The following is a 14277-nucleotide window of genomic DNA, read 5'->3' as shown; positions in this document are numbered from 1 at the left end:
CCCCTTCCCTTCCTCCATGCCTGCCCTCACCCGCCTAATCGCATCCTTTTCTCACGCAAGCGGTGGTAGGTTCCGTTTGCCCGCTCGCCTGAGGCCTCCGTATGCCTCATCTTCTCTTCCCCTTTGCGCATGCTTTTGTGCTTTCGGACGTCGTGTCCAAGCGTGGACTTTGAGGCTTTGGATACCTCGAGTGGGAGCGAGAGTACAGGGTATAACCGGTGACGTCGCGGGTCTTTTCGTTGCCGTGCGCAGAGCAGAGGAGAGCGGCATATGTAGCTGTGGGAGTGGATCGCAGGACGTTGCTGTTGTTCGAAGTGTCTCTCGATGGTGGATGTATGATACTCATTCGGTTGAGTCGATGTTGTTGGCATTGTTCGACGACGACGACGCGTTGGGCGAGCTATGGATAAGGCTTTCTTGCCCGGTGACTCGGTCGTTGATGACCGAGTCGGTCGCCCAGAGGAAGACGCCGATGCTGGATTTGGCGCCTACGCGGTCGCAAGAGGGTGTTAGATAGGTACGGAGGGCCAAAGATATTGCAGCGGTACAATGGTCTTATGTCTTACCAACGACATCCCACCCGGGTCGTCGAGTGGGTAGCAGGCAGTCTCGTTCAACGACGCGTGCTGCGCCGTATATGTCTTTAAAGGTGGCTGTGTCGGACGGCTCGTAGCCTCTGGGTCCTCGGCCGGGCAATGGTTCTCGGGGTCCGAACCAGTTGAGCATTACGATGGAGAGGGTACAGGAGTCTTTGGGGATTTTCCCGTCAGCAACGAGTCGTGTCTTTCCTCCAGGAACGGCGGATGTGGGATGGGAGAGGGTTGATACTCACTCGTGGTGTACTGCATCGGCGTCCGCACCCATGGCTTCCTTGTTTGGGGGTAGGAGCCTGGGGCGATGAATTCGTAGATTTCGTCAGGTTTTTGGAGAACCTGTTCGAGGTAGACGCGCTGGATGGCGGTGAAGCAATCTTCGACGAGGAAGGCGTAGGCTTGCCAGTCTTGCGAGCTGGAGCAGCGATTTGTCGCTGTGAGGTTTTTGATGGTGTCCAAGTCGAGGAGCGGGTCGAAGGGAGCTGCAAGTGCCGCCAGGGCAAAGAACAACAGGAGGATGAATAGCATTGTGGTCGAGGAATGTGACTGGAAATGAAGCTTTACACATCGCAGACATCCATATTCTGAATAATGAGAGGCAGAATGACCAAGGTTTTCCGTTATCGTCTTCAGCAGTAAAAATCCCTCAGCTACCCCAGATCTCACGCGACTCGAGCTTGCGACTTGCGCGTGAGGTGAGGTACAATCGTATGCGCATCGCATCGAAAGATAACCATCCCAACCAGCCCAAACCCAATCCATTGGACCCCATGTGGTGATTTCCAGGGTGATTGCACCGAGTCCAAGACCAGGGTTTTCGGTATGCAAAGATTGCTCAACAAAGCAGTCACTCTCCTGCCGTCACAAGCCCTTTCTTCGAACTCGTCACACTGATCTTCGGCTTGTGACTGATCGTCTGCAAAACCACGCAATACCGCTCCGTCAACTGCACCAGCTTCTCAACCTTGCTCGGCTCCGCATCCGTATCCAACACGAACTCCAACCGTATCCCCACAAACCCGACCGGCGCACCCCTATCCACCCCCATCGTGCCCCGGAAATCCAAATCCCCCTCCGCCCTCACCTCCCCCTCCGCGATGTCTATCCCCATCGCGGTGGCGACGGCTTTCAACGTGACGCCCGCGCACGCCACGAGCGCTTCCAGCAACATGTCGCCGGAGCACAGTTCGCCGGAGATCTCGGGGTCGTCGCCGCCGGCTGCGGGGTGGAGGCCGGCGGTTCTGGATTTGGCGGCGGCGAGGGCGGGGCCGGAGGAGAGGGAGCAGGCGATGGAGGTGGAGGAGAGGGTGCCGGTTGTTTTGAGGGTGAGGAGGGCGGAGGAGGGGTCGGTTTTGTAGCGTTCTTTCAGAGGGGCTTGTTTGGTGCGGAGGGTGGTGGAGTCCATGTTTGGTGGTGAGGGAAGAATTGTGGGAAGAGTGCTGGAGGAAGCTAGATGTATGTATGTTGATAAGATTGATGCGTTGAGAGAGATGGTGAGTGCGACTAAGAGGTGGGTAGGTCTCTTCTCTCTTAGGAAGATCAAGCTTTATCTCCGAGCCCCGGTATTATTTCGTTTCATCTCGTTAGCGGTGCGGTTAAGAACAGAAATTTTATGAAGCTGATTCGAAAGTTTTCTTTTCGCATGAATGGACAAAGCGCTCAATGTTTATAACCTGATTAGAATGACAATCTTCATACTTAATCAACAGACGTTCACACCCTTTTACAACTGCAGGACATTCGACTACTGAATCTAGTTATATATAATCAATACATACTTCAAGATTTGGTGTGGTTTTGGCATTATGTCCTGGTGAGCTCCGGTTTCGCGAGTCAATACAAAAGACGTAATATCGTATGGTTGCTAGCATCTCTGATCCGCTTATACGACAACGATTACCTGTGGATACATATCTAGCTCGACTCCAAGTACCTTACCTAATCGCCAATCATATAAGCTCGTAAAAACCCAAACCGGAAAGCGGTGCTTGATTTTCTCGCATGTTTCGACCCCCCCCCCCACAGCAACACCCAGACAACGAGCCCCCCCCCCCGAGTCGGCTCGAACATGAGCAAATCAGACCCGCTTAGAGAGCTGCAATAGAATAAGTAAGGTAACTAAACCCTGTCTGCGCGGTGAGTACTCACGAGCAATCAATCAATCCAACCCTCGACTCCAAACCTCGAATCACGACGGCGTCTACGGACTCAACGAATTGTCTCTGTAGAAGTCGATACCTATGCTCCAAAAAAGGGTTGAGGGGCGACCCGGGTGGCTTCGAAAATGCCTAAGCTGGATGGATCTACGCAGTGATGACGAGTAGAGTACACTTCGGTCCTAGACTGCGTCCAAATGGATCAAAACGTGGCGCTTGGGCCTGCAATAGAGAGTTCATCGATTTCGCCTCGTGCTATGTTTCATTGGTGGTAACTGGACCTCTCGTAGCCCGTGGATAGCAGACACCGCTTTCTACAAAGATCCGATTCCCGATCAAGGACAAAAGTTCAGACCACACCCTTCCGACAGCAGATGCCATCTTTACACCGCATCGCCCTCTTCCAACACGTACTCGCCTCGGGGTACATCTCCCCCGCCTTCCGCTCCGAGCACAGCGTCCTCGCCAGGAACGCCTGCAACTCCCGCAACCGCTCGCAATACGCCGCGCTCCATTCCCGACAGACGCCGTTGCCCTCCAGCTCGAGCTCGAAGGTCCGCAGCCCGCGGACCCGCAGCATCGGCCTGATCCAATCCTCGTCCGTCCCGAGCCCCAGCTCCTGGGTCTTCCGGCACAGGTGGACGCGCAGGGTCGTGAGGGCGGGCATCCGCGTCGCCATCGTCGACCACACGCGGCCCCAGTCGCGGATGAAGTCCCAGAACCTGGAGCCGGGGGTCATGTCGGTCCAGAAGGGCGCGAAGCACTCGGCGAACATGTTGATGTATATGTTGGTGATGGACGCGAGACGGCCGGGGCGGATGCTTTTGGAGAACCAGAGGAATGTTTCGAGATTCGAGCAGGTTTGCAGAGCGAATGTGTTGGTGGTGTAGAGTATGTCGATTGATTCGTTGTACATGGCTCGGCAGGTCTTGACGAGACTCATTCTGCCGTGTCCTGCCTCCTTCTGGGTGGGCCCATAGAGGTTGTAGGAACGGTGCCCGCCGTTTAATTTCCGTTGGCAGCTATAATGCACGATTCGCGGTTTGTCCCAAGGATGCTCGAGATGGAGCATCTCGTCACCGAGGACATAGATGTAGATCATGCGGCGGATTTCGTATGGGAGTTTCACGAAGAGATCCCCACCTTGGGACTGGGGCCTGCTGTTGCGTGGTAGAGAAAGGTCTCTGAGTCTCTTCGGTCTTTCGGGAAGGGGTTTCGGGATTGCAGCTTTCGCCTTCTCCTTTCGTCTGTGTAGTATGATAGGGCGCATGATTGATGTCTTTATTGGACGGTAAAAGTCACGCCGTAGCGAGCGAGAAGTTCGTTGGAGGGCTGATAAAGTTTCAGGGTGAGACGGCGGAACATCTGCCGGTTCATACCTCAGTTGGGATCCATACTCGCCATATTGGTATAGACTTAAGAGATGTTCCAAACTTACCTCGGAGCTCGAAGGCCAAATCCAGCCGGCCCCTGCCTGAATTTTCACACATTGGTGCTGAAGTTCTTCCCAACTCGGAATCTCCCACAGTGACGAGGGTGGAAGATCCTCCTATGAAGACTTCTTGGCAAAATATGCACCGACTCTTTTGGTATGCACTGTCTAAGCCCCAAGCAGCAAGCGGTAGCGGATACAAGACGAGGCAAGGCTACTGCAACGCGACGTCACTGGTTTCGTATTCTGCAAACTCGGACACCGAGCATGGCCGCAGAAATGCAAGGGAGTATTCGGGAAACAGAGGTTTGTTGATTTTGATTTAGGTTTGGAAGCTATTAACAATGATACAGAATAATTATTGATTGCGATAGGAGCCGAATCAACAAGCTGGGAAGGGTAGCTTGAATTATGTGAACCGATTAAAGACCTTTGGAGTGCTCGTCGACGCTTAGATTGGTAGGTGTTGTTGAATGCTCACTCACAAGGGTGTAAGCTTTGCTTTAAATCAGCAAATAAATCAATTGATTGATTGATTGATTGATGAAGGATTAGACGAACGAATGAGTAGAGTGGAATGACATACATAATAAGATTCAGAAACAATCTGGAGGGGAAGGCTTCGGGAGCTAGTACTAGTTAGTAAGCTAGCAAGGCGGCCGTCTCGTCCCGCATTCGCCGTTGCACCAACGGCCCCAAGACCAAAAATATTTCTCTGCTGATTCTTTATCTTCCGACTTTTTCTTCACAAAAACACCCATCATCCTACCATCAAGTCGACGGGCTGCGACGTATTCACCATCTGTGGGAAATACAAATCGTCGGCATAATCAGCTGTACCCCTTGCAGAACCACGATGTCTGGAACACGAGCGAATATTTGTTCCAAAAACTCTGAATGAAACCTCACTGATAACGATTGCAGCGGCTACAGCGCAATCGAATTCGCGCTAGGGCTTCTGCAAGAGGAAAAACAGGTTCATGTGTCACTGGAGCGCCAGCATATTTAAGTTCTGGAAGGATTCTAGGGACTTCCCTCTTTGGCTGCGGATACCGTCAGGATGCATTGACGTGCATGGATCTGGGTAGATTTGCATTGGCATGCGTAAAACGTGCGTTGAACCAGTACTTTCAAAGTCTGTGCGGCTCTCGTGAGCGACCAGGTACCCGTACGATGCCTGGCAGATCTGAGATCTCGTGCGTGGGTACACTCTGAGGTGACAGCGCATTGATTTTCCACTTGGGTTTCCAATGAAAATGACCACTTCCCCAATTTCTGCCTTTTGATTGCTTGACGCGACGTGCTCCTCTCTCTTTCTTTGTTTTCTTTCCTTACCATCTTTCATTCAACACTCTGGGCCAATTGCTAAGATGCTTGACGGAAATCCAAGAGGAGATCTTGTGATCAAAGTCACCATTGCCTGCGGTATCCTCGAAACTCTTGCTGTCTTCTTACGACTCCTCGCTCGATGGAGAAGCAAAGCAGCTTTCGCCGCTGATGATTGGTGGATTGTGGCGACCTTGATACCTTCGTATGCCATGCTGGCGGTGGGCTGTCTTATGGTCACCATCGGGGGCGGTGGTCGGCATGCTGCAACGTTGGACTTGTACCAGATCGAAACCTTCCTGAAAGCAAGTCATTATATGTGCAACCCGATGCTCTCGAAGCTCTGCTAATAGACTGGTCAGACTGTCAGTGCCGCCCTAATTGCTTACGCCTGCACAATCCTCATGGTCAAAATCTCCATCCTCTTGATGTATCGCCGCATCTTCGACACCGAGGCATTCAAGAAGGCCACGTGGGTTGTCGGCACGGCATGCGTTGCATGGGCTATAGCTGCAATCCTCTGCCTCGTGTTTCAATGCCACCCTATGTCTGGAATGTGGAACCCTGAGGATACTTTCACCAACAAGTGCATAAATCTGCAGGCGTACTACAGGGCAGTTGCATCCTCGAACATGGCGCTCGATGTTGTGATTCTATTTATGCCGTTATATATGGTCTGGAGGTTGAAGCTCGAAGCAAGTCAGAAACTCATGCTGTCGGGCATCTTCGCTTTGGGCGGCTTGGTTTGCGTGGCTAGCCTGATGCGTATCATAACTGTCACCCTGATCAAAGGGGCCGATCTAACGTGTGAGCTCACGATCCCCAAACTCTATCCTCGGGTACGCCAATTGACATGTTTAATGCAGACTCTCTGACGACGCCGTACATGTGGAGTCAACTGGAGCCAACCATGGCTGTCGTCTGCGCTTGCCTGACGACCTACCGGCCACTCTTTGCTGGCATGCATCTCAAATTCCGGAACACTTTCAGCAGAGGCAAGCGCTATTCTTCCGGAATCAATGATAACGACACTTTCATGGAGGTCACACCCGCGCACAGCCGAAGGTCGTCGAGGTGGTCGAAAGGGAGGAGACCCAGTGATAATCGGGAGCTCCTTCGTTTTGAGCGAATGAACAATCAGGGAACGAAAGGAGGGCTGCATGTTGTGAATCTTGCTGGTGTGGCATACACTCCGCCAGCCTCCGGCGCATTGTCTCCTGGGCGAGAGGACTATGGTTTCCCAAGACCTCAAGTGAGCAGAGAAGATTCATATGTTTAATAATAATAAGAGAGGGCCAGGTATGCCATCGGGCATAACTTTGGTTGGCACTATAGATCGATAGTTTCGCAACATAGATTAAGGATACAAGTGTACGTTACCATCCTCATCTCATCCATCGAGCAAGTGCGTCAACAGAAAGCATCCTGATCCGCAATAATGTTGGGTCAACGGGCCAAACGTTCTTATCGTGTAGCAAGACAGGAGAATCTCTGTCGTTCCGCTTGAATTCCCTTTGGAACCTCGATGACCTGAACATGTGAGCAGGTACACCATGCCGAGGATTGGTCTACTAGTCCCACAAGACAGCCCACATGGTTTCTCCAAGAAGCGGATGTTGGCAATCCGGCGCGTGGTCAGAAGAACCCTGGTTTCGTCTAAACTTAAGTGCGTTGTGCAATGTAAGGCCTACCTGCCAAGCCACTGGTCTCCTGCCGCTACAATTTCTAATGACTCCCAAAATCCGAAAACTTTGTCATATTGCTTGCGGATCAAGCCAGCATGCATAACCGCAAACAAAGGCAATATCCCTAGCTCTTCGTCTAGTGACCTAAAGCTGTCGAAGGGAAACTTTAGGAGCCACCAGTATAGGATCGATGTATTGAAGGTCTTTCGCTCGACTCAATTTCGCCTTTTTGATGCTGAGTTTGTTGCGACAGTGGTGTATTGCAACGCACGGGCTGGTTTGAAAGACCGCGGCAACACGAAGTTGACGTTCCCCATATAGGAGTAGTAAAAATGGGCAGTCTGCTCCTACCCATATAGTATCTCACAGACCCCACCAACAGGCACATCCATGACGGCGTCCGTACCCTCATTCCATAGTGTTCCCCAATCAACCTCTTTCGCATCGTTGATGCCTATCGCAGCTCCAGCCTGCCCAGCCTTCCTCTGTATCAGCCCGTGGCTGTCTAGTACCGCAACGTGCGCCGCGTCGTCGACGATGTTCTCTATACTACTCATGGGCAGAGTCAGATAGCCAGTGTTGTAGGAGGCTAATGCGACGTAAATGTAGACGAGAGTCATGACGAGGAAAGAGGGTATGGCAAGAGACCACCAGCGGTTCGGGTAGTAGTAGATACCAAGTTGGTGAAGGAAGGGTGAGGGTAGGTAAGACCAGAGGAGGTACATTACTGGAGAAGTAAGCGGGTAGTCCATGGGTGAGACTGGTGGACCTACGGAAAGCAAGAGAAGAGAGCAGGTACAGCACGAAGCCGTAGTATTCGTACGTAGGAACCTTTGGACTTGCTCTAGGCACCGTTGTAGCAATGCGAGCCGACTTGGCAACAGCCGCTTCCGTGTCATTGGGCGTATCGTTCTCCGAGCTGTCTGGGGTCGTAGGACGCGAGGTCGTTGTAGAGAAGGGAGGCCGAAGAAGTGACGTCAAAGAAGGCGAGGCAGGCAGGGGAGTGGGCGGTCTGTTATAGTACGGCGGAGCAAAGGCATTAGACATGAGGAAGGAAGAATTGGAGTGGTGGAGAAATGGTGGGTGTCCCGGGCCTCCTGCACCATTGCCTGACTCGGCGCCCGACGACTCATCTGAAGACGCATCATCGAGCGTGTATTGGGACTGGGTGCCGCTATCTTCTTCCTCCTCTTCATCCTCTTCGTCTTTCTCCTCGTCTCCGTACGCTGATGAGGAAGAGCTCGCGAATGCGTGGTCCATTCCAAGGGCTCGAGGTGTCTCTTCGGCTGGTGTGACGGGTTGCGCCAGATCGAAGCTCTGAAGGGACAAGGAGACTGCTCGACCTCTGCTTTGGGGCGCCATAGTTGGGTTTTCAAGCTTCAGGCCTGTAGAGACTAAGGTAGGGAGTAGGCTTGGGCATATGTTTTGGGAATCAACACGCTAGCAGCCCTATCAGTTTTGCTTACAAATGCGATACCGTACGAATATTCTACAACAGTAGTGCCTTACCCACGCCCACGAATTTTGTTCCCGGGCCAACATTTCTACACATCTTTCTATTGTATGCCAATCATGTCGCTTCGTGGTCAGTCCGTTCTGCGTCGAAATGGGAAACCACAGTCCTGTGAGCCTTGTCGCAAGTCGAAGCTCAAGTGCGACCATGTTTTGCCGACATGTGGACGATGCATCCAGAGAAAGATTGGACACCGCTGCATCTACCATCCAGCTCCAATGTCGAGGCACACTGTAGGAGATACAGAAGCGTCAATGTCAGGCTTGAGGCATAGCTCACTTGTCGAGAGAGTCTCGTCCGTAGGTACGGAACCTCTTGACTGGATTGGGCCCAATGTACATACTCATCATCCATCGGCTGATGCGGGGAAAACCGCTGGTGATCAGCCTGCTGGATACTTGGGACCTACAAGTCAGTAACTTTGTTACACATCTCTCTACGAGAAGCCACTGCGAAAATGCCTCGCTAAATCTAAACAATCAATGTCAGGCTACTCAGCAATATTTAGAGAGAATAAGCTGAGACTCAAGAGGATTTTTCTTCTCAAGCAAACGCTGTCTTGCAGGAGTATGATATCGCTAAGCCGGTGGCTTCCGAACGTGGGAAGTGTAATCTTGAGAATCAACACCATATCGACCAGGGGATTAGGATACTGCGTAGGTATCCAGACCGAATCATCTGCGATCGACTACTTGATCGTTACTTTGTTGTGGCTGATGTGATGCTCCCTGAACCTACCATTCGCTACTGTCATGAATCGATCTGGTCAACGTATGGAAGCTACTTGCGAGAGCCCAGGACCGACGAGCGTCTCTCGATTATGTCTAGAGAACTCTGCAAAAATGCTATGAAACCTCTACCTGCCTCATCTAGCACGAAGGAATGGACCGAATCATTTTCAGGTCACAAATTGCCGTGGGAAATTGTTGGTAACTTGTTCACCATCTTCGGGCTTTCCGTTATGACAGTGGCAGACTGGGATCCTCTGTTTGCATGCGACAAAGACAGAGACGAGTGTAATAAGAGACAATCTGGAGAGAATTCGAGAGAGTGTGCCGAAGCTTGTTTGGCTCTGTGCAATGATGTTGATTCTGTTAACGATTTCGTGATAGCTCTAATGTCCGCGGCATATGCGCTGCAGAGCTTTTACGAAGGTGACACCAGTAAGCCTTCTTCAAAACATCCACACGCCTCACCACTCTCATCTCCAGCGAAAATACTAATGAAAACCAGGCCAGCAACTCTGGAGAAGACATGGAGGCTTAGCTAGGTATTGACACCTCCAATCCATCAAAGGGTCTTCAGAGCTCACCAAAGTCAGTGCAGTAACAGCGCTCGGCTTACATCGTGAAGCCGACTTGGCATATTCCTCAACTACCAACATATCTCCTTCTTTCATGGTGTCAGAGTTCCGAAGACCCTTTTCTGCTATGTATTCATTACTGACAAACAGCTGGCAACGTTTATGGGAAGGCCGCCTGCATTGAGTCGTCGCTACACTACCTGTCAGATACCACTAGATCTGAGCGACGACGAGATTATGGCGGAAGGCGAGGAATTGGAAACCATCAAGAGTAAGCTCGACTCAAATGGCGGGAGCACTTCCGGCAAAATGTACCCTAGTACTGTGTGCCGAGCGTGGATGTTCATGAGCTTGATTAGAGACGAGATTCTTGAGATATCTCTAGGACCTCCTTTGGGTGCTCATGAGACCCAAATGCGCCGCAAGTGAGTCCCTTCAAGCCCAAAGCTATAACCTTGCTGAGAGAAATGCAGAGAGTTGAAGCGCCGCTGCGAGGAAAGATACGCTCAGATGCCTCACGAGTTGCGATGGCAGCCTGATGATAACGAACGCCATCGCTCAATGTCAGCCCTTCAATTCAGTCTGCAAATGGCACTCTATCAAGAATATAACTTGAACAAGTTTCCGATTGACCGCTTGCCTGATGAGGGAGCTTTTAACGTTAAACAAGATCTCGTGGATACCGCAAGAAAGATGCTTGACGGAATCCTTGTACTGTGTGCCAACAGGGATAAGCTTACGAACTATGCCATAGGATCTGTCTGTTCGGCGAGTTCTCCATACCGAGTTTTGTGGGTGTAGGCTAAATAAGACATCTAGATCGTCTACCATGGTATTCCATCAGCCGCGATACTAAGCGTTGAGCTATTGAAGCATTCTAAATTCCCTCAGGATTTGCGAGTATCTCTGCCACGCTCAGAGATCATCCAGAACCTGAGTATCTTCGTTGGCGCTTTAGAGTGGGTACGCCCTTCGGAAGGCAACTACACGCTCTGTGAGTTCAGCATGCACAGCTCGTCCATTCTGTGGCGCGAGTTGACCTCCTAGCTAACAAATCCTAAGGTATTCGCATGCGTAAAGTCATCAAGCGCATCTTGGATCAGGTCCTGGATATGCCGCCACCAAACTCGTGTCATTCAGAGAACAACGCTTTCCATGACCCTGCACCGCCTGATCTTGCTATATCTTCGATCTTGGGTCCACAAGACGAGCCCGACTTCCTGGAATGGCTCAATTTAGTGGACTGGACGAGGGGCATGCTTCCAGATGCATGGACATGAAGCACACAGACGCTACGCTTTGGCGAATTGTGCTTGGTAAAGAACACAGCCATACCCTGGGGACCCCTAACATATTGCCAGTCAGTTCTTACAAGGACTGGTTGGTTGATACATGACTGACGTCTCTACTTAATCTATAATCGCTCTACATTCCTCCTCGAACGTCTAGCTCATGGATCTCGTGATTCGTGTCTAGCTCATGGATCTCGTGATTCGCATCAGCCTCATGGGAGAGACCTTCGCCCATTTCGTGACCTCCGTCCCTTCCATCCTTCTCGTGAACCCTTCCACCCTTCTCGTGAACCCAGATACCTTGCACCGGAGGCACGTATGTCTCCGGTGGCGGCACAGCTGTCCCGCGCCTGCGCACGCAGAACAGCCATACTGCACCAGCAATAGCCAACGCGCCTACAACAAGCCCTACAGCTATGCCAGCCTTGGTTCTTCTCGGCAATCCGGAACCCGAAATGTCTTTTCGTCCGCTAGTGGCATCAGTGGGAGTTTCTGTGAGATTGCTGCTATTGCCGGTACCCGGAGTGCCTTTTTGTCCGTTAGTGGCACCAGTCGGCAGTGTTGTGGTAGTCCTATTAGTGTCGATATCGGAAAGTGCCGTCCAGTCTCTTGCCCAGGTTGCAGCAAACTTTTCGATAGGATCAGTACTGATCGGCGTGTCGTTCGGGCCGATAGGTATGATATTAGACGCTCCAACTCCCGGTCCGGGAGCTTGTGCCAAGAAAAACTTCTCCACTTGCCAATTGATGCCTATGAAGGCAGCCTGCAGAAACGCCTTACCCAGGACGTAATTGCCGGAGTGATCATTGGCATAGAATGGCCGGCATGGAAAGTATCGCTGAGTCGGAGTCACTATCGGCGCCTCCAGTGTGAGATTTAGCAATTGGAAGGGTACTTTGATGGTGAGATTGCCGTTTCCTGCGTTCTGGAAAACGAATGCAAGGTATGCGGGTGACTTTACGATTTTCTCGTACTGTGGGTCCGTCGTGTTCCAGATATAGAGTCCAACTTGCGAATTGAAGATTACAGGCAGGTTCTCAGTGACCGCAGCGCACGTCTCCGGGGACATGAACAAGTAGGGTACGATTGGGTTGATAATGGCCGGCTGCACCCCGTTGAAACTTGCGTTCAGCCTCAGCAAGCCGGTGTAGGAGCCCTCACTGAACGGCGACGATCCATTCTCAACACCAATTTGAACATCAAGCAAGTTCGCCATCATTGCTGAATTTGCAGCCAAGTCAAAATTTCCTATATCCCCTAAAGCCCTGCTTTGGTCGTACCCACCGAATACCAATGAGCCTTGCTGGCTGAGCGACGCTGATCCATAATGCAGTCCCCAGGAGTTACTAGCAACCGCACCCTGTGCATAGGCGGACCCTGGGACCGTCTGCCCGCTTGCAGTGGCACTGAATGACTGAATGCCCATGCCTGGCGCCCCCAATGAAAGGGTTCCCACTTGTGCTGAATAGTATGTCCCATCCGGCATTTCGATCTGCCAAGCCCTCACGGCGGAGATGGTACTGTTGTGAACAGCAAAGGCACCCTGCAGCGTCGGAATCATCATCGTATCCAACACGTTCACCGCCTCACCACCAACATTATCCACGACATTACTGCTCCACTGCCATACCAGGCCCACTGCATCTGTGATATTGTGCTGCGCGGTCTTCGAAGCGTCACACTGGTACAAACCAGCTTTTTCTGCTAAGCATTGACTTGAGCCATCGCCGAAGTTTGTGCCGTTGCTATTGCAAAAATATTCCCTGAGTATCATGGATTCCCATACTCCACCGGGATGGAGGTCGACGGTTGACTTGGGCTGGGTGCCTGCAGCGTCGTTGCTACCGACTTGGACAGTTATCACGGGCCAAGGACCGTCTGGACCGTAAGAGTGCGTTGTGTTCCAGGGTATGACGAGGGGAGTCGCATCACTGAAGGCGAAGGGAAGCCAGGTTAGGAAGGCGAGTAGAGGTAGTAGAGAATGCATACTATGGCGAAGGAGAATCACTAAGAGAAATAGGGTTGTTCAAGGTGTCGAAGATGATAGGAAATGATGGGCACGTCCAGCAGAATCAGGAGAGGAGAATAGATGGCAGGAAGGCAGATTGCAAAAGGCGTTCCGTTCCGCGCACACGCAGCAGCAGGCCAGCATCACCGTGCCTACCTCCCTTCATATCTCCGTTCTGAATTTTACGGAGCTTTGATGCAGGGTTGTGTGTCGAAACACTGTGTCGTATACCTGGCTTATTTGCTGCACGGATGCGCAAGGGTGACGGAGAAAACGTTTCGCTTAGGTTCGGCTCATCCGTGTGGGTGCCTCCTTCGTGTGGGTGCATCCTTCGTCCGTGAAGGTGCAGTAGTGCTGAATTAAAGATATGATCTGCCAAATCTGCTCAACTTGCTCAGGCTGAAGCCTACGGGGTATCGACGTGGAGGAGCCATGGACTGGCAAATTTTCAAAAGTGATCGCCGCGGACTAAAAATAAATTCTCGGTTTCGTCTGGTAGCAATCCTCGAAGCTTCAGCTTGCCCACGCCCCTCTCCTCTCCGCGCGCACGATCTTGAATGCGTGGGCTGGGCGGTTCTACCTCTATACCCAAAAATGAATTTGCAGGGCTTACCAGTCTGTAATGGACCTGTGGGAGTTGGTTTAAATGACCATTCGTCTTGATTTCCTCCTGTATCATGGTCCTCACTCGTGATGATTTGGGACTGAAGTTTAATCATCACGGTCGCATGGTATTCCTCGCTCTCGACGATTATCATCTGAACGTGGTGGAGCGCTGACCCAGGTCCTAGCTTGAATCAAAACCCATGCTAGCACACGAAAGTGAACGTATGGTATCGAGGCTTAGAACATAGCGCTTGTTTTGCTGATTCGACTCCCGGAATGTCCGAAAGTCTTACCATTGCATTTTAGAAAGCACACTGGTCCGATTCCCAAAATACTCGACAAACTGACCAGCGCAGGAAAGAA

General features: G+C 51.6%; 7 protein-coding genes across 7 annotated transcripts; 2 read left to right on the top strand and 5 right to left on the bottom strand.

The window, feature by feature from the left end:
* Window positions 1-342: 342 nt before the first annotated feature.
* On the bottom strand, window positions 343-1121 carry HO133_003867 (uncharacterized protein; the record flags this gene model as incomplete). Its single annotated transcript, XM_037294789.1, has 3 exons — window positions 343-488; window positions 567-749; window positions 833-1121. 3 exons carry the CDS (start codon window positions 1119-1121, stop codon window positions 343-345), a joined length of 618 nt encoding a protein of 205 aa, XP_037149477.1.
* Window positions 1122-1440: 319 nt separating this feature from the next.
* Window positions 1441-1998, bottom strand: HO133_003866 (uncharacterized protein; the record flags this gene model as incomplete). The annotated part of the gene is made up of 1 exon (XM_037294788.1): window positions 1441-1998. One exon carries the CDS (start codon window positions 1996-1998, stop codon window positions 1441-1443), a length of 558 nt encoding a protein of 185 aa, XP_037149476.1.
* Window positions 1999-3132: 1134 nt separating this feature from the next.
* HO133_003865 (uncharacterized protein) lies at window positions 3133-4019 on the bottom strand (the record flags this gene model as incomplete). Its single annotated transcript, XM_037294787.1, is given in 2 exon segments — window positions 3133-3149; window positions 3164-4019. 2 exon segments carry the CDS (start codon window positions 4017-4019, stop codon window positions 3133-3135), a joined length of 873 nt encoding a protein of 290 aa, XP_037149475.1.
* Window positions 4020-5551: 1532 nt separating this feature from the next.
* On the top strand, window positions 5552-6786 carry HO133_003864 (uncharacterized protein; the record flags this gene model as incomplete). Its single annotated transcript, XM_037294786.1, has 3 exons — window positions 5552-5812; window positions 5870-6314; window positions 6374-6786. The coding sequence occupies 3 exons, from the start codon at window positions 5552-5554 to the stop codon at window positions 6784-6786; spliced, it is 1119 nt and encodes a 372-aa protein (XP_037149474.1).
* Window positions 6787-7539: 753 nt separating this feature from the next.
* On the bottom strand, window positions 7540-8554 carry HO133_003863 (uncharacterized protein; the record flags this gene model as incomplete). The annotated part of the gene is made up of 2 exons (XM_037294785.1): window positions 7540-7919; window positions 7966-8554. The coding sequence occupies 2 exons, from the start codon at window positions 8552-8554 to the stop codon at window positions 7540-7542; spliced, it is 969 nt and encodes a 322-aa protein (XP_037149473.1).
* A 971-nt stretch (window positions 8555-9525) lies between these two features.
* Window positions 9526-11288, top strand: HO133_003862 (uncharacterized protein; the record flags this gene model as incomplete). Its single annotated transcript, XM_037294784.1, has 5 exons — window positions 9526-9868; window positions 10226-10433; window positions 10482-10767; window positions 10828-11002; window positions 11071-11288. 5 exons carry the CDS (start codon window positions 9526-9528, stop codon window positions 11286-11288), a joined length of 1230 nt encoding a protein of 409 aa, XP_037149472.1.
* A 145-nt stretch (window positions 11289-11433) lies between these two features.
* On the bottom strand, window positions 11434-13287 carry HO133_003861 (uncharacterized protein; the record flags this gene model as incomplete). The annotated part of the gene is made up of 1 exon (XM_037294783.1): window positions 11434-13287. The coding sequence occupies one exon, from the start codon at window positions 13285-13287 to the stop codon at window positions 11434-11436; it is 1854 nt and encodes a 617-aa protein (XP_037149471.1).
* Between the last annotated feature and the right edge of the window lie 990 nt (window positions 13288-14277).

This window comes from Letharia lupina, assembly GCF_014066315.1.
Source record: "Letharia lupina isolate WasteWater1 chromosome Unknown contig_18, whole genome shotgun sequence".
NCBI classification, from domain to species: Eukaryota; Fungi; Ascomycota; class Lecanoromycetes; order Lecanorales; family Parmeliaceae; genus Letharia; species Letharia lupina.
The sequence above is the reverse complement of the archived record's forward strand: the minus strand, read 5'-3'. Positions and strand labels throughout refer to the sequence as shown.